This window comes from Populus nigra, chromosome 12 (genome assembly GCF_951802175.1).
Source record: "Populus nigra chromosome 12, ddPopNigr1.1, whole genome shotgun sequence".
Classification (NCBI taxonomy): Eukaryota; Viridiplantae; Streptophyta; class Magnoliopsida; order Malpighiales; family Salicaceae; genus Populus; species Populus nigra.
Window position 1 is genome coordinate 14315405 of NC_084863.1, and position 19963 is coordinate 14335367.

Consider the following 19963-nt stretch of genomic DNA (forward strand, 5'->3'; position numbering starts at 1 on the left):
ATATTAAAAAAAATAGAAACTACAACATAAAAAAAAAAAACTTCAAAACTACTCTATCTTCGGTTTATATCATTGCAACAACATTAAAACAAAAATTTGAACCTGTTTAGAAATATGGCTGCGATTGTTTTTTCAAGTATTATTCATGTTGAAATGAATCAAAATAATTTTTTTTATTTTTTTAAAATTATTTTTGATAGCAGCATATTAAAACAATCCAAAACATATAAAAACAAATTAATTTTTAACAACAACAAATTAAATTTTTGAAAACGCACTGGTGATGGTATTTAAAACTCCCTCTGCAACGAATTTCAATGCTTGGTGGACACAACGCAACAGTATATTAATAGAAGGACCTAATTAAATATTTCTTACCAGTAAGGGACCAATTAAAATATCTAAAGCCTCCTTTGTAGGTTGTTGTCTCACTTGGCCCATTTTAATCTTACAATGATCCATGATATTTTATTCAAGGACTATCTTAATCTTACAATGAATATTCATAGGCTTTTTCATTCTTAGATGAAACTTTGTAAGCTGTAGTCAAGGCCCGTTTTAATCAGATAATGGTCCATGGGCCTGCATGCTTGGCCCATAAGAAATCAAGTTTAGAGGGATTAAAAATTTGAAGTTCAAAATGACATTCATAAAAAAAAATATTAAAAATTACTTGCGCCTCCAGCAACAAAATGATGAAATTATATTTATTTATTTATTTTTAAGAATAAGAAGTATTTTGACCTCAGTTTGCATATGAAGCCTAATACATCCTGTAGGTAGGAAGAAACTCTCCACAGTCCATGCCACAAGCTCGATAACATCTGTAGAGAGCTGAGCTTGTTCGCATTCAACATAATGAGAGCTTAAAAGGAAAATAGGAATTGATAGAAAGAATTATCGGGTGCCATCACGAGCAGTGGCTGGTTCAATTTCAGTAGCGTGCTCACCTTCAGCAACCGCAGCAACAAGAGCATCTAATTTTGACGAGTCAAGTGAACTGTGATAGAAGTTTCACAGAGAAGGAGAGAAAAGCTCAAGCGCTCTGTTCCATTCCCTTTCAAATGTTATATAATACACGTACACGTCTGTTATAGAGATAACAGAAGATAAGATCCTATCTTGTACAACTAATAGATACACTTAGATTTATATTTGAATTATTCAAATTAGCTAACAATATGGGAGAGTAGCTGTCATCTGATATGCCCCCTCAAGATAGGCTTCGGCAAGAGAGGCCAATCTTGGTTTTGAGAGTTTGAAACTTGAAGCGGGGCAGCGATTTTGTAAGTGCATCAACAAGTTGATCATTGGAAGAAACATGAGCCACACGTAGAGAACCTGTTTGGACTTGATCCCGAATAAAGTGAAAGTCTATGGCAATATGTTTCATTCTTGAGTGGAACACTGGGTTAGAACACAGCTGAGTAGCTCCAATATTGTCGCAATAGATTGTAGGAGCCTGTTGTAAATTAATTCTAAGATCTGCCAAGAGTGAACACAACCATTTTATTTCAGCAGCGGTAGCTGTAATAGATCAATACTCAGCTTCTGTTGATGAACGTGCAACAATCCTTTGTTTCTTTGAGTTCCAAGAGATAGGATTGCGGCCTAAGTACACAATATATACACTGGTTGAGGAGTAGTCATCTTTGTCGCCAGCCCAGTCTGCATTAGAGAAGGCATGAAGAGAGATTGAAGAATTACAATAAATGATAATCCCTTCATCTAATGTACCACATAAATAGCGTAAGATGCGCTTAACAAGAGCCCAATGCTCAGTTGATGGTTGATGCATATATTGTGATAACTTGTTGACTGCATAAGTGATGTCGGGACGTGTCATGGACAAGTATTGCAAACTGCCAACGATTGTGCGGTATTCTGTAGGATCAGAGAGAGTCGTTCCAAAGTGTAAACTAATAGGAGGACTAGTAGGCAGCGGAGTGGAAACAAGCTTAGCACCTGTCATATTGGTGCGAGCAAGAAGATCCTGAATATACCGTCGCTGAGAGAGTAGAATACCATGTCTGTGAGGAACCACTTCAATGCCAAGAAAATATGTGAGAGACCCGAGATCTTTGAGAGAAAATTGTTGAGCAAGCCGAGTAATGAACTGATCAACAAGTGCAGGTTGATTTCCGGTGAGAATGATATCATCCACGTAAACTAAAAGGTAAAGACTGGTGGCACCAGTGTTGAGGACAAAGAGTGAATTATCTGCACATGAATTTTAAAACCTCGCAGCCATGAGGAATTGGCGCAGCTCATGGTACCACGCCCTTGGTGTTTGTTTAAGGCCATAGATGGCTTTTCGAAGCTTGCAGATGAATGTTGGATGATCAGAATCAATGAAACCCGGAGGCTGGGACATATAAACATCTTCCGATAGATGACCTTGTAAAAAGGCATTATTGACATCGAGTTGGCGAAGAGGCCACCCACGACTGACAGCAATGCTAAGGACGAGTTTCACAGTGGCAAGTTTGATGACTGGACTGAATGTTTCATGGTAGTCAACACCAGGCCTTTGATGGAATCCTTGGCTACAAGTCAAGCTTTAAACCTGTCAATGGAATCATCAGAATGTCGTTTAATATGAAAAATCCATTTACAACCAACAATGTTAGAGGCAGAGGCCGGTGGAACAAGTTCTCATGTCCCATTGCTGACCAGGGCATCATATTCTTCAGACATGGCTTTACGCCAATGAGGATTTTTGAGAGCTTGGGTCACAGTTGTAGGTTCAGTGACAGAGGTGGGGATAAATTGGGTGTGAAGGTTAAGCTTTCTTTGTGGTTTGTGGATGTTGTTTTGAGAGCAGGTAGTCATGCGATAGGGTATAGCAGGCTGGAAAGTTTGGTGTACAGATGTTGGGTTGTTTAGTTATGGGGTTGGCAGAGGTGGAGGGATTGGTTGTAAACCAGGTGAGGTGGAAGATGATGAGGAAGCAGCACACGGTGGAAGCTTTGGTGGGCACTCAGCAGATGGTGTATGTTGCACCGATAAAGTAGGATGAGGAACTGAAACATGAAGAATTGGAGGGATCCAAGAATCAATAGTGGTAGAGTCAGGACGTGGTAACTGATGATGTAGTGACTTGTGAGGGAAGACAGATTCAATAAATTTAACATGACAAGATATGAATATTTTTGTGGAGGTTGGGTCAAAACATAAGTAAGCATGTTGCGATGATGAATATCCAAGGAAAATACACGGTTGAGAGCGAGGATCAAGTTTATGAGAGGAATATGGTCTAAGCCAAGGATAACAAAGACACCCGAAAATCTTTAGTTTGGAGTAGTTGGGAGCAGTACCAAAAATAGATTTATACGGTGAGAAAAGACCAAGAGATTTGGTGGGCAATCTGTTAATTAAATATATTGCTGTTGCAAATGCTTGAGACCAAAAGATTAATGGGAGAGAGGCATAAGAAAGCAGTGTGAGTCCCGTCTCAACTATATGACGATGTCTTCTTTCATAATAACCATTGTGTTCAGGTGTATGTGGAGGGGTGGTGAGATGAGAGATGTCATTTATTGCTAGAAGATTTCAAAGACCCACGTATTCTCCCCCCCCCCATTATCTGAATACAGTGTGATAATTTTTGTTTTGAAATGATTTTCCACAATGGCTTTAAAACGTATAAAAACATCCTTAACATCAGATTTCTTTTGTAATGGATAGAACCAGATATATTTCGTAAAATGATCGACAAAAATGATGTAATATTTGAATCCATCATATGAGTGAATGAGAGAAGTCCATACATCAGAAAATATAATTTCTAGAGGATGAGAGGATTGTAAGGAGGAGGTTGAGAAGGGAAGTTTGTGACTCTTATTGCAGTAGCATGCATTACATACTAATTCTTTTGACAGAGGAGATGATACGTGTAAATGAAATTCAGAAAGAACATGCTTTAATATAAGAAAGGCAGGATGGCCTAATCTATGATGCCAATTGGAGGAAGTGGTTTGGGTACTTGAGAAGGCGATAATTTGAGGGGAGGAGGAGGACTTGATAGCCGGCCACTCATACACACCATCCTTAGAGATGCCCTGCACAAGAGGTGCCCCCGTGTGAAGATCCTTCACCGGAAAATACATTGGTAAGAATTCAACAGAGACATTATTGGTGACACAAAACTGATAAATGGAGATTAAGTTTGTTTTGATATCAGGTACACAAAGGACATCATTTAGTTGAAATGCAGAGTTATTAGTGAGAAGAGAAGTTGAACTAGTGTGAGTGATGGAGAGTCATGTTCCATCTCCAATCATGACATCATCAGATCCAGTGTAAGGAGCATGAAGAGATAAATTATTTAGGTCTGCTATGACATGATGAGAGGCACCACTGTCAAGCAACCAAGTGGAATTGGGGGAGGCAACATTAGCAGCAAAGTGAGCCCGAGGCTGCCAAGGGGTTGATGAAGGACTGGAATGTGGTGCAGAGGCCTTGTTGGATGATTGAATAGGAATCACTTGGAATGATGGACATCTCTTGGCTGTGTGTCCTTGAGTGCTGCATATCTGACAATAGCCCAAGTATGGACGTGATGATGGATGACTATCACGGGAACGTGGATGGGAATTGAGTGACGGGCGCCAACCTGTTTGTCCATGAGAATTGGAACGCCAGTTAGGAATTGAGTTTTGATGTCGCTAGTTTGTGCTGGTTCTATGTGTTGGATTCACAGTCACTAGAAAGTGACTGGATTTCTGTGTTTTTCCTTGTAGAGAGGCTTCAAATGTTAACAGTTTCTCATGAAGCTCATCAAATGAGATAGAGTTATCACGAGCTTGAATAGCGAGGACCAATTCTTTATAGTCTTCTTCTAGCTCATCAAGAATCTTTTCAGTAAGATCTTCCTCATCTATTGGTGCACCAAGTATTGCAAGCTCATATGCACGAGCTTTAACTGATTGAAGAAAGTCGGTAATATTTAAATTACCTTTAGTGGAATTTTTGAAAAGAGCCTTGACTTGTTTAATACGTCCTCGTGATGGTTTGACATAGGTGTTGGCTAGAATGGTCCATGCTTCCTGTGATGTGGTGGATCTTGCAACAAATGGAATGAGTGTAGGTGAAAGTGACCCAATGAGAACATTGAGAATAAGCTGATCTTGACGAATCTATATGTGGTAGGCAGGATTTGGTATGTTTGATTGGTCTGTCAATATAGTAGCAGGTGGATAGGGTTTAGATCCGTCAATATAGCCAAGAAGATCGTATCCAATAAAAAGAGTTTGGAACTGAAGTTTCCAAGAGATATAGTTGCTGGAGTTGAGTTTAAGTGGGGCTTGAGCAGAAGTGTTTATGGTGATGAGTTGAAATTCATTACTGTGGAGAATGGTTGAATTTGTTGGCTTGGTTGGATTGGATAGATTTGGATTGTTTGTTGAATTGGTTTGAGTAGCCATTGTAAACAGAGAAGGAAATAACCTGAAGAATTATTCAATGAATGAAAGGAGGTTCTGATACCATGATAGAAGTTTCACAGAGAAGGAGAGAAAAGCTCAAGCGCTCTGTTCCATTCCCTTTCAAGTGTTATATAATACACGTACACGTCTGTTATAGAGATAACAGAAGATAAGATCCTATCCTGTACAACTAATAGATACACTTAGATTTATATTTGGATTATTCAAATTAATTAACAATATGGGAGAGTAGCTGTCATCTGATAAACTGCTCATGGCAATGTCTTTAGAAGGTGAAGCAGGCTTGTTTTCGTCGACAATTGCAGCTGCAGCTGCAGTAGCAGCACTTTGTGTAGGAGGTTTTCCATTCTTGGCATCTTTCCCTTCATTTTCACTCTTTCCATCTTTCTCACCTTTCACATCCTTGGCATCTTTCCCATTCTTTTCATCCTTCGCATCCTTTCCATCTTTGGCAGATGTGGGAGGGGGAGGCATCATGTGAGGTGGGTTTTCCAGGCTTTGGACCCTGAATTACAGCAATGGAAGGTTTCTTTTCATCATCTTTTCTACCCCTTCTTTTATCAATACTTGGCACCTCTCGAGGAATGATCTCAGCAATGGCTTTTAAGTAATGTTTATCTGCCTCTTTGTGAAACTTCTCTTGGTTTGCCAAGTACAGCTGCAGAAAAGCACATCCATATGTTTAACCTCATAATGAAGCTGGAAGGAATGTAGAAAACTTGAGTGCGGATCTGCACGTCGAAAGAAATAGGGAGGAAACATTGGAAAAGTGTCTTTACAGAAATTTTACCTTCTCTCTTTCTCTGTTCTGAGCTTTGTTAGTTTCACAATTCTGCTGCCTTTTCTCATAAAAAGCCCGTATATACTCTTCAGCTTCGTTGATAATCTGATTTCTCATCTCCCTCTCTCTTTTCTCCTTTTCCTCTAGACGGAGGCATTCTGCCTGCAAAATATGTACGTGAAATCTTCATCAGCATAAGATGTCAAATTTTTATCCATACGATGCCTTGCTTATCATCCCCTGCACATAAAAAGATTTTGAACTTCCACTTCATATATGTATGTGATCAGCCAAAACAAAAACCATGCAACTCTGCACTGACAATTCACCATATCAAAGAAAGCTATCTGTTGCAGCAATTATAGTCTGTTCTAGTTCATTTTCATCACAAAGGATCGTAAAAGAAGGCTGAAAACATCTCTAAGATGTCAAAAAGACAATTAGAGAAATACAGTATAGATGATCAAGAAAAAACAAAGATTAGTCTGGAAGATTTCGCCAATATTCCGATGAACCTATAACAATTAGAAGCCCTCTTTCACATTACGATTTTGAATTGGCCATGGTGCAATACAAGTATGGTGTAATGCAAAATTAGCAGCATGTAAAAATCAAAGAGATTTTAGTACTCTCGTTGCTTCATATCAACCAAAATCAGGGAACAATAAAAGAACTGATGGAAAGATGAACTCTAACTGTTTTACTAGAAGACATTCAAAAAACCTTTGAATGACAGCTTTCTATACCAATCAATTCTTCAGTGAAAAAAAAGAAGACTTAATTTGATAGTTCAAACCCCTTTCAGTTCTAACTAAAAACTTGGGATTCAGTAAATTGGCAATGTCTCAAGAACAAGATTTTAGTCTCAAACATTTCATCTGGTTCAGGCAGAAGAGGCCCATCAGAAACAAAAAAACCATCATCACCCCCACCATCACCACCATTAGTCTCAAACACCTCAGACTCAAAAGTTGAGGCAAATTCAGGACTTGGAGAAGGCATACCAAACCCACACACCTCAGAAGAATGCATGTTGTTGTCATTGGAGAAATTTTCTTGAGCCAATGGTGCTGTTGCCCCAGGGAATGATGTGTCATTACCTATGCAGCCATCATAATCATGTTGGACATGCTGCTTTGTGGGGTCATTTTGATATCCTTCAGGGTTGAATGAACCAAAGGAGGATGCCATTGTTGATGATTTGATGCAAAATTTTGTGTTTCTCTAATATTTTTGGATTAATGGAGATTATTTGGAGACTTTCCCTCTGTTTTTCTAGGTGGTCGTTATGGCAGTTAACGTTGTGTTCTGATCTGTTAAGGCGGTCCAAGGATCCCCTTTGATATTTTGTAAGAGTTAAATTAATTAAAAGCTCCTCAGGTATTGGAATACTAGAAACATTACATCACTGAATTATAATTTTCATACATACATACATACATATATATTAACATAACAGCTAATAATATCTTCTTCTTCTTCTTCTTCTTCTTCAAATTCTTCCTTCTACGCAATTCTATCAATAATTAAACAAGGAAAGGGATCACTGCTTTTCTATTCTTGGGATAATCCTCTCCAAACTTCTGCAAATACCATTTGTGATTGGCACATGCCCTAGGCACCAAGTTAGAACATGTATAGAGGAAAAAACCAAACCCAGCCCATGACCAAGTCATCACTGCCCATCCAAGCCACTCCACAATCTCTCCAAAGTAGTTAGGACAAGTTACCAGCTCAAACCACCCTCCTCTGGGCACCTTATATCCACCACTTTCCCTCTTCAAAACCAACAAAGCCGTATCAGCCCACATATTAATCCTCATGCCCCACAGAAAAACCACCAATCCACCAAAAAATTTCCACCAAAACAAACCTCCATCACTATCATAATCACTTTTATAATGAGAAACCCACCTAGCCTGTATGTAAGTATTCAATGCTTGAGTAAAAAATCCGTTAAAGGCCAAAATCAACGGGAAACCAATAGTGTTTTTGGTATTTTGGTGAGAGGTACTTTGGTAAATGCGAAGCGGGTAGATGAAAGTGCGGTGGAAGTAGTGGAGGAGATAAGGAGACATGAGAACTAGAGCTTTCGGATTTGCGAAGTGTTGGCCCAAGGGAAAGAGGATAAGGGGGAGCAAAATGGAGGGGCTTTCCATGATAAACCAAGCCGAAGGTGGAGGAATTGTAGGGCCCCATCCTAAACGGTTGTGCTTGCCATATGGGAATTGAAAGAACCTTAGGGCAATGAAGGTAGGGAGTCCTAGGAGGTAGTAAGCTAGGAGGCTGTAATGAAAGAAACTCTGGTCTAACAAGGCCATTGTTGCTTGCTTACTTTGTTGCTGGTGATAGATTTGGAGTGATGATGAACTAAAAAAAGGCATTTTATAGAAGAAAAATGGAGCATCATGATAGCACACCATGACTTGCAACTCGCGTAGAGATGAAAATGTTATATTATTATTGATTTCAATATCTACTCATTTATTATCTTACTATGATTTATTATTTAATAAAAAATTATATATATATCCCAACTTCTCCAGATACCATTTGTGATTGGCACATGCCCTAGGCACAAAGCAAATCCAGTAATTCAGTACTATCCTACTTTATTGTATCATGCTTCTAAGTCAAATCTGACGGTCATTTGTGATTGGTACATGTCGTAGGCACCAAGTAATTCAATACACATGTTATATTAGCATGTTTCTATCTTATATTATTTAATTACGTTCACCTCATCAAGTCTGTTTTTATTTTGTAAAAATTATTAATTTAAGAATTAAAAATCTCAAAACTACTAAAAACTTACTTTATTATTAATTTTAAGATCTCAAGATATTAGTTAAGATGCACGTGTAAATTAACCTGAATATACATTGTTAAAAAAAAAATTATATATTTTAAAAAAATTAATTTTTTTAATTTTTTTAATTGTTTTAAAGCGCTATGTTTAAAATAATTTAAAATAAATAATTTTAATATATTTATAAATAAAAAATAATTTAAAAAACAAATATATAACACTTTCAAATTTAAAATCAAGTCCAACGATAGTGTCATAATAACAAACTATGACTTTGTAAACTATTTAAACAAACTTGTGGAGCACTCGTAACAAAACAAACTTGTCGAGTACTCATAATTAAAAATATATATTTACAAAAATATCACATACTGCATTATTAAATACACTCTTAATCGTAACATTCCATTTATCATTGAATCCGTTTGTTATGGCTTGGAATACTTTTAACAATTTTTTTCTCATTAAAATGCTTTTAGGTAAGTTCTTAAACAATGATCCCATTTTGTTTATATTTTTTTTAGACGCTGTTAAAATTACAATATTTGAATTTCATTTTCTGATTTATTTTTTCATAAAAAAGTAATTGAGATATTATTTTGTATTTTTTTTTCGATGTTAAATTGACGTATTCTAATGATCTCTAATCAAAGAAAAAAACCTCTATATATTCAGTAGGGTGGTATTAGGGTTCCATGTTTGGAGTAGTAATAATAAACATAAATAAATAAAATAAAAGTAGCGATTGATTAACTTTTTAGGTGTAAGGACAACTTAGATATTTAACACAGACAAGAAATTAAAAAAAAAAAAAAACTATGTCAATAGACAGAAAGGGTGTTTGTTGATACGATACATATGGAGAAATAAATATGGATATGATACAGAGATTTTCAGTAACAGCAGGATGATATAACTTGTTCGTGTTTGCAAGCATGACTAACATTTGATAGGTATAGCTGCTCCCTATAGGATTGACTCAAGTCAAGTAACCCCTAAACCAGTTGGTGTCTGTTACATGAATCTTTAATAGATTATGATAAATGTTGCGCTGACAGTACTGTGACAGAATGTAGTTCTCCGGACGACAGACTTCTGTCGAAAGTTACCTGCGTGAACAAGAGCTATATCATTGCATTAAATTCATTCATGAAGGGGCTGCATCACTCCAATTTACAGATGACGTTGTTCATGCAGGCGTCCCTGAGGAAGTTATTAAGAGAGCAGCATTCATATTGGATACCGTTGGGAGCAGCAATTATGTTGAGCGATTGTGCAACGAGAATTTATCAGCCCAGGATCAACTAAACAAGGTCTTGAAGATCAAAACTTGTACAATAACAGTGAAATCTTGGAGGTATGCAAGTATTGTTCTTGTATATGTTTTACGGAGTTTTGCTGTTGTATTGAATGCAGGACACGGTTGACCGGATGCTGGAATTTTATGTTTTCAAGGGTGACATCAATCTCTTCTTCCAGGATATATTCCCTTGTTAATCCAAAGAACATCAAATGTATCTTTTGTCTATCCCTAAGGTTTTGATCTCTGGTGTACTTACTATGTCTCTCTTTTGATTGCCCTTCCTTTCCCATCCAATCCGAAACCTGTCTGCATTAGACTGAGAAGCATGTCCTATCGGTGAATAAGTGTAAAGAAAAAAAGAAAAATAAATTACTAAAAAATGAAGATAACAAAGCAAATAGTGGTAAATAAATCAAGTATAAAATGATAAAAATATCAAGTATAAAGAGAAAAAAATATTAACAAAAGACTTTTCTAAAAAAAACCAAATTATAATTTTGCCACCTTTATAGTAAAAGTATCAGCAAAATTTATAATTATGCAATTTTTATATGGAAACACCATTTCCTTTCCTTATAGTATATGCATAACTAAACTATTTAAAATTAATTTTTTTGATGCTAAAAAAAATAACCTTTTTAAGAATTTATTTTTGGTAAATAAACTACAATTTTGGTATGACTAGAGGTTGTCGAGGGAGGGCTCTATGAAGGTTTTTTTTTATGTTTTAAAAATATATTTTAAAAAAATTATTATTTCTTTTTTGTTTTAAGTTAATATTTTGAGTGTTTTCAGATTATTTTGATGTGTTAATGTCAAAAATAATTTTTTTAAAATTAAAAAATATTATTTTGATGTATTATAAAATGAAAAATATTTTATAAAGTAATTATTACCACACTCCCAATATTATATGATAACATGATAGTATTTTAGTGGTTGCATTATTCTATGACATGATTTAAGAATTTCATGCAAAAGTTTATAGTAACATTGGTGAATGAAGAGAAAAATGAAAAGAGGATAATAACCTTGGTGTTTCTAAAATTAACTTTGTAAAGCTGACAACATACAAAAGGATTTTGAGACGTTGAGGGATCTGTACTGGGATGCCATCAGGATGATGATAAGCTGTAATTAAATTGTTAATTATTAGTATTTATTTTTTTTAAAATTAATTTTTATATTATATATGTTAAAGTACTTCAATTAACACAAACTACATACCAACATGAAAGAAAAAGAGTAATTGATTTATGTTAAAAGTATATTATTTAACCTAAATACAAAGACATTATATATAAATTAAATTAAAAATATTATTTTATTTTTAATTAATAAAACAAGATAAATATATTGTTTAACTGTATAAACATATTATATTAATTTTTATAAAACATCCACTTCCGGCATTACATTGTTCTCTTCGCTATTGATGGTACTGGGGTTATTAGTGTTGGCTGTATTTCTTAGAACAAAACCTTTTTTGAAGTTCTCTTTTTATCTACTCAACAAGGGTGATATCAAATCTAAAGCAAATGCCTTGAACCTGTGAACCTTATTGATTCAAATTAGAGCAGGGATGGGATGGGATGATGTTTGTTGATTTTATCGTAATTCAACGTGTCAATGATTTTGGGACGGCCATTTTGTTGAATACTAAACTCAATCTAGAAGGTCAAGGAAGGTAACCACCGGCCAGCCAGCCACCAGCTATGACCGACCAGCCGCCAGCCGCCTTCACACCACCGTCCACAGCCGCCTTCACACTTGGAAAGGTTGAATTATCTTGTTTTGAATTCGTGTATAAATAGCAAGCTGAGCTTATGCTATTAGGAGTGGGAGAGTAGAGAGAATAGAGAGAAACACTAGAGAGAAAGAGAGGGTGTGTATTGTTAAGCTTGTTGTAAGTTTATTTTGTGTTTTGTAAGCTTGTGTTCTTGAAATAAAACTTTGTGTTTTATCCCCTCTGAGTGTTTCAAAGCCACCACCAGTGGTTCCTCCCACCAATATTGGTATCAGAGCTTATGGTTTAAAGTGGTGTTTGATTTGTTGCTCAAAAATGAAAGTTGTCAAAATTATGTTTTGACCATACCATTGTGTAGAAGAGGCAAGAGGACAATTACCCACATAAATGGCAAAGGGGGTGATTGTTGGAATATTGCCAATTATATGGCTGCCATTGTCAAAGAAGATGGCTGCCATGTGGGAGTCAAAGAGGGCTGCTGGTGCAGCATTTACAGCCCCTTGACATTGTCAAAGAAGGAGGCTACAATGGTGGGTTGTTGGTGGCAGCCAACAACCATTGTCTAATGTCAAAGTTTGGTAAGTTTGGCAACCACCATTGTTGACAAAGGAGCAAGAGGAGTTGTCATTGAAGCCTATAAATAGACACCAAGAGTGCAGCACAACATGAGAGAGAGAGAGCAAGAACAAAAGAGAGAAGAAGAGAGAAAGAAAGAGAAGGGCTGCCACCAGCAGCCCTGCTGCCTTATGCAGCTGCTACCCTATGTAGCAATGTGAGATGGGAGTTGAGTGAATGTGATCCTACTCCGTGTGTTGTATTCTTTCTCTATCTCTAATAATATCGATCTCTCCCGTGGATGTAGGCGATTTGCCGAACCACGTTAAATATTGTGTCAGTGTGCTTAGTATCCTTTGAGCAATGATCATGAACACCACCGTTCCGCATGGGGAGCAGGAATCCCCAACAATTGGTATCAGAGCCACCACTAGTGGTTTCTCCCACCAACACATTTTAATACTGTCAAGACCAACCAAGTTGATATCTTTAATTAACATTGATATCTTAATTTGAATATTTGATTATTTTTTTTTACTCAATCCAACAACAACAAAAGGAGTCTAGTAAATGCATGCTTAAAAAAAAAAAAAAAAAAAAAAAGTGCGCATACATTCAATTGGAAACTCAAGAGTTAATTATTACAAGTTCAAATTATTACCTTGCACAATCGCTAGACAGACACAATCCAAGATGTTATCGATCCCAATATCCCGACCTCTGACCTTACTAAAGATTGTTCTTTCTCTTGAGATCAGAGAGTTTATTAGGCTGCCACCAGCCCCTAATGTAGATAAGCAGTAAAAAAAGGCCGTAGTAGATATAATGCAAGGGCACTTTTAGAAGAGCTTGGGTGACAAATAGCAGAATAATCGAAGGAAAAACAACGGCCACCCCTGTAATGAAGATTGTTAACAACCAGCCATGGTATCCTATTAATGCTATTTTCACAGAAAAAAGGAATGCCCCGAACATCATGAAAATAGCCAAACAAACCATGATAATTGAAAACCCAACTGCAGAGATTTGAAATTTGGGATGATTAACGCTTGGCAAAAGAAGGAATAGAGCTGCCATCAGAGAGATAGATAAAGCCCCCACATCGAAAAACAAATAATGATGCAGAAGACTCTCATAACTGCTGTAATGGGAGGCAGTATAAGTAGTGCTGTTAAGATTCTCATGACGACGATGATCACTTGAGTTCTTGTCATCCCTTAATTGTGGCAATTGTATAACACCCGCAAAGGTTACGCCGGCAACAAGCACTGCTACCACTAGAAGATTCCCTATCATGGTCTTTGTTTCCTCTCTTGCTCGTGACATAGGTAGTCGAGTAACAGGGAAAAGCTCCTTGAGGGATTTCTTAGGGCTTGCTTTGATGAATAAGATCGATAATGTTATCAACTGCATATATAGCACGGGGGCAAAAACTTAATTGTTTAATGAGTTCTTGGCACTTGCTCAATTGCATCCAAAAGCAATATTGACCTAATTCAAATGCCTTTCCCAGAACAAGTAATTTTCTGGAATGATTTAGAATTTTTTTAAAATAATGGTATACAAGTTAAATCAATTGGGCTTGAACTAGAAGTTTAAAAGATTAGGGATGGCAAGGGAAAAAACAAAAAAAAGGAAAGAAGAGAAGCAATAATACCAAGTGAAAATACCCAACCACTATTTCGTCCTTTGGTGGTGGCTCTTTTTTATCCATCTTATTTGTATCAACTTCTTTTCCCTGTCAAAAATAATAATAATATTAGGAAAAAAAAAAGGAAATAAGAAAGGCAATATTAATATCAAGTGAAAATACTCAACCATTATTGCGTCCTTTTGTGATGCCTCTTTTGTATCCATCTTATTTGAATCAACTTCTTTGCCCTGTCCAAAAAATAATAATAATATTATTATTATATGTTAAAATGCAGTGCTCTCTCTGTGTGCTATGGCTAGACAACAATCTAAGCGAATGAAACTGGTTCATGTTTGAGAAAAACTCATTTGAGATTAGATGAGATAATTAAGCTAAAGTACAGCTTTAGGGCTCACCAATTTAGCGAATACAAGCCAAGTACAAAGAGTATGATTCTAAGTTAATTGTTAATATAAAAGAGAATGCGCATGTATCATGAACATCATAAATAAATTTAAATGGGAACTTAGAAATTGATGCGTGTATTTAATATATAGAATAAATTGAAAATTATATACTCCTATAAAATATAGAGAAAGAGTTGATAGTGTTAATTAACACAGAAACAGAAGCTAATATATATATATATATATATATATATATATATATATATATTGAAGATTTTTTATTTCATGTTGCGAGATACTTTTAATTTTTTTTATTAATTACAAGACAATAAAAATTGATTTTCATAAATAATTTAAATTCTATAGGATAAAAAAAATAATTTAAATTGATTTGAAATAAAAATAAAAAAGGTATCTATATTTTTTTTAATCAAACCATTTTCCTTATTAATATGTTCCATTTTTTTACTAATTTTTTTATAAAATTGTTTTGTTTTTTTAATAACAACCTATCATAATCTTTTAAAAAAATAAATATTTTTTTAGCTACGTTTTTATTCCATAAAAACTAAAAGAAATTAAAATAATAAATACCTTGATCTCGTGCGCAGGGGTACTGTTCTTTGAATCAAACTCCTTTCGTTCCTTGGCACGCTGGCAACAAAGAGGAAGCCCAGATACCCAAATATTAAATCAGTAATACTCCTAAAATATATAGAGATCAAATTAATAGCATACCATTTCATCTGTTTTTATGTATATCTCTTCAGTTCTTTGGGAAAGTTCTTCAGCCAACTCATATGGTGTCCAATTTTCATTGTTAACAATGAAACTTTTAACGCGATTGTCACGCACAAGAAGAAATGTAGCCATGCAACGGCCATAACTTGCTGCCAAATGCAAAGGTGTGTTTCCATCCTCATCTATCGCATTTAGCAGCGGTGCGACGAGCTTCTGGTCCTGTTTGAGTATGTACCTAACCACACTGCCATTTCCATATTTGGCCGCTACATGAAGAATGTTCTGCCCTTTCTTATTGAGGAATTCTTTTGGATATGGGAATTTAGCAAGAAATTCCTTCACTGCATCAGCAGAGCGACTTTTGCATGCTAGATGGATAGGATAGTCGCCTTCAAGGTTTTTTTCATAAGCACCATCGTGAAACTTCGTTAATAGGAATCGAACTCCTTCCGGAAAACCTATGGATGATGCATAATGCAGTGAATTTCCCAACTCTTCCACGGCGAGACGTAATAGCTCTGGCCTTTCCTTTTCAATTTTCTCCAAAATATCTGAAAATCAAAAGAAAATGTTTCAAACGAGTATAAAGATGATAGCTTTGCAACAATTGTTTGTATGTAATTCATTTTCTAGTGAGTAATGAAATTGTGATCACCTCTGTTACGTTGCTTGATGGCAGCATGAACAGGGGACTTTCCTTCTGGTGGGGAATCACCGTCTTTTCTATTTTTAGGAATTGAAGCTCCCAATTTCAAGAGATCATCAAGTATCCCGTTCTTATTGCCATTCTCAACAGCCAGATATAAAGGAGACTTGCCATTATTGTTGTTGTAATAGGCCACTTCTGGATCTCTGGAAACTAGGAGTTCGGCAAATTCTTTGTTATCGGTGATCACTGCATCATGCAAAGGAGTGTTTCCCTTTGTATTTGTCTTCCTCATCAAGCTAGGATTCGATTCCACAAGAGATTTAATTGTATGACTGGCCTTTCCTTCTCTGGCAGCAAGATGAAGGACTGTGTCGTTCTGGCTGTTTGCCATGGTGATTAGAGAAGGAAACTCTTTAACCAGATAAGATGTAATATTGTCACTTCCATAGCTTACAGCTACGTGAAGTAGTGTATTCCCGCAGGGTGTCACTGGCTTCTCTGTTAAATGTTGATCGACACGGCTTTTAAATTCCTGATCAATATTGTCTTGCGTCACACACTCATATAACTGACTATCTATCATTGCATTTGCCATGTGATCTCCCGGGATGTTTATTGCTACGCTAGACATGGCAAAAGAAAATATGGTGTTGGTTGAATCAGCTATACATATCAGACAGCTGGACTTCTAATTTAAATAGACCAGAAGGAGAGAGCAGCCTTGGCCATGGTTAAAGCAGCATCTAGACAAGGAAAAGGAAAAGAGGAACATATTAGTTAATTCTTTAAAAATTATCAATTCAAGTATCATAAATTAATTACAGAGCTAATAAAAATTTGTTTAGTCGTTAACCTTAAAACCTTAAGAAATTAATCGAAATTCATGTATGTTAGCTTGGAAACCCTCGATTACAAAAAAACAATGTTTGTTTTTATATTTTCAACAAAAACACGTACAACCAATTGATTAAAAATTAAGTAACGTTGCATCTCAATCCAAAAACCAATTAATTATTACCTCTTGTTCTCTAACAGGTGATTAGAGTATTATTAGTTTCAATGAATATGAGCCAGTAAAGTATGCATTTAATTGCAAAGTTGATGGTGTAAAGTGACAGGAGACTTATTCTAAAAGCAATTATTAATTAATGGTGAACGAGTAGAATCTTTTATTAGTTTTTTAAAAGCAGTATTATATTTTTTTTCATTGATATTATACCTTTTAACAGACATTATATTAATTATAGGTATTGTACGCACATATATAGCCATATAATTATTTCAATCAAGAAAATTATAATTTGAACCATATGATTTCGGCATAATAATATTCAGTCTCTTTTGTTTTGTTTTTTTTTTAAATGTCACTCTTTGTTACTTAGTTTTGTATTCATTTATAATTATTCCTGCCGTCGTTGTATCATCCCTGGGTTGTTTTTGCTATCACCATTTACTATAATATTTCTTTCAAAATGCCTCTCACCCTTCCTCTTGTAGAGTATAATGAAAAAAATAGAGAAATCAAGATCTGAGTTTACCCATGAATTAATTTTTAGAAACCACATGGATTAGTGTTCAATTAATTCTTATAAGATACTGTTTATAACGCAATGGGAATAACTATAGACAACAAAAAAAACTAATCATCAAATGACAACGTGGGACACAATCTGCATTATTGTGTTCTCTTCAGTTGATGGTGGGGTGGTGTATGTGATATATTCAAAGACCTATAGTACTACGAGATTGCATAGATCATGAATAATTCTTGATTAAACAGAAATTCTTTGACTTTAAATAGCTATTATAGCTGGAACACAATAAAAAAGAAACAAACCATGTTTTCACATCTCGAAAACTGTAGTAACTGAATGAATGATTTAGTCATAGCTCTGAAAGCTAGGAGTTTATTTAAATTAAATACTACTTGCATTAATAGAACTCTAACATATCCTCCCTTAAACTGCACTTGCAAGAAACAAATCAGTTTACATACTTCATGCTTTGAACTCCCAGCATATTACGTAGCTTTAAAAACGATTCAAGCTTCAACGGCTTTGTCATATATCTGCCATCTGCTCACTAGTTCCACAATGTACTAGCTCCACAACACCTTCCTTATCATCAAATGACTACGTGGGACACAATCTGCATTATTGTACGTTCTCTTCTGTTGATGGTGAGGTGGTGTATAGACAACAAAAAAACTTATCATCAAATGACTACGTGGGACACTATCTGCATTATTGTGTTCTCTTCTTTTGATGGTAGGGGTAGTGTATAGACGACAAAAAAACTTATCATCAAATGACAACGTGGGACACAATCTGCATTATTGTGTTCTCTTCTTTTGATGGTGGGGTGGTGTTGGCTGTATTTCTTGGAACAAAACCCTTTTTGAAATTGCACGTTCTTTTACCTTGAAAAAATCCTGCAGTTCTCTTTTAATCTACTCAAGAAGGGTGATGTCAAATCTATAGTAAATGCCTTGAACCTATTAATAACCTTATGGATTCAAATTAGAGCAGGGATGGGATGATGTTTGTTGATTTTAACCAAGTTGATATCTTTAATTCTCCAATATTAATTCAGATTTTAACTGGGTGAGGGGTTTTAATTCAGATTTGTTTATCCCTTCTCATGATCAATTTACAAATATTTTTATTAAGCTGTTTTCAACTGTTCTATTTACTGCTTTTCAATATAAACTTCAAATTGATCCTCCATTTTCAGGTTAAGAAGAAATATTAATATATTTATATAAAAAATATTGTAGGCATATTATATAAAAAAAATAATATAGTCATATTCTTGTGTTGTAACCTCTATCATTACTATTATATATTGCTCTATAAATATATATAGAAAATTTTAACTAATCAATAAGATAATTCACCCAATTATTCTCAACTTCCACAAATAACAATATCTTAATTTGAATATTTGATTTAATTTTTTTTACTCAATCCAACAACATCAAAAGGAGTATCGTAAATGCATGCTTAAGAAAAAAAATAAATTAGAAGTGCGCATACATTCAATCGGAAACTCAAGAGTTATTACAAGTTCAAATTATTACCATGCACAATCGGTAGGCAGACACAATCCAAGATGTTATCGATCCCAATATCCCGACCTCTGATCTTACTAAAGTTGTGCTTTCTCTTGAGATCAGAGAGTTTATTAGGCAGCCACCAGCTACTGTAGATAAACACTAAAAAAAGGCTGTAGTAGAAATAGTGCAAGAGAACCCGTAGAAGAACTTCGTTGAAATATAGCGGGATAATCCAAGGAAAAACAAGGAATGCCTGAGCATGGAAAAACATAACGGCCACCACTTCAACGATGATTGTTAACAACCCACCATGGGATCCTAGCAATGCTATTCTCACAGAACAAAAGAATGCCCCGAACATCATGACAATTGCCGAACAAACCATGGAGATTGAGAACTCAACTGCAGGGATTTGAAATTTGGGATAATTAAAGTTTGACCAGAGAAGGATTAGAGCTGCCACCAGAGAGGTAGATAAAGCCCCCCCATCAAGAAATAAATAACCACACAGAAGATTCTCATAAGTGGTGTTGAATTCACTAGAGTTATTGTTATCCCTTAATTGTGGCAATTGTATAGCACCTGCAAAGGTTACACCAGCAACAAGCACTGTTACCACCAGAAGACTCCCTACCATGCTCTTTATTTCCTCTTTTGTTCGTGACATGGGATGTAGAGTAACGGGGAAAAGCTCAAATAGGGATTTCTTAGGGCGGGCATTGAAGTATATATAAGATCGATGATGTTATCACCTGCATAGAAAGGGGAAAAAAACTTCATTGTTTTAATGAGTTCTTGGCATTTCCTCAATTGCATCCAAATTAAAGCATTGGCCT

General features: G+C 35.5%; 2 protein-coding genes and 1 pseudogene across 3 annotated transcripts; all 3 read right to left on the reverse strand.

The window, feature by feature from the left end:
* Positions 1-716: 716 nt before the first annotated feature.
* LOC133669031 (clathrin light chain 1-like) lies at positions 717-7419 on the reverse strand (annotated as a pseudogene).
* Positions 7420-7609: 190 nt separating this feature from the next.
* Positions 7610-8649, reverse strand: LOC133669097 (steroid 5-alpha-reductase DET2-like). Its single transcript, XM_062089118.1, has one exon. The coding sequence runs from the start codon at positions 8610-8612 to the stop codon at positions 7755-7757; it is 858 nt and encodes a 285-aa protein (XP_061945102.1). The 5' UTR covers positions 8613-8649; the 3' UTR covers positions 7610-7754.
* A 4591-nt stretch (positions 8650-13240) lies between these two features.
* LOC133669134 (protein ACCELERATED CELL DEATH 6-like) lies at positions 13241-17155 on the reverse strand. Of its 2 annotated transcripts, none has more exons than XM_062089162.1 (7): positions 17091-17155; positions 16079-16815; positions 15421-15974; positions 15277-15336; positions 14461-14523; positions 14318-14380; positions 13241-14049 (listed from the first exon to the last, which is right to left on the reverse strand). In XM_062089162.1, exons 2-7 carry the CDS (start codon positions 16701-16703, stop codon positions 13372-13374), a joined length of 2043 nt encoding a protein of 680 aa, XP_061945146.1. In that variant the 5' UTR covers positions 16704-16815; positions 17091-17155; the 3' UTR covers positions 13241-13371. The 2 variants fall into 2 exon arrangements, with proteins under 2 accessions (XP_061945146.1, XP_061945145.1); XM_062089161.1 differs by having other exon boundaries at positions 14300-14380; positions 17091-17153.
* Between the last annotated feature and the right edge of the window lie 2808 nt (positions 17156-19963).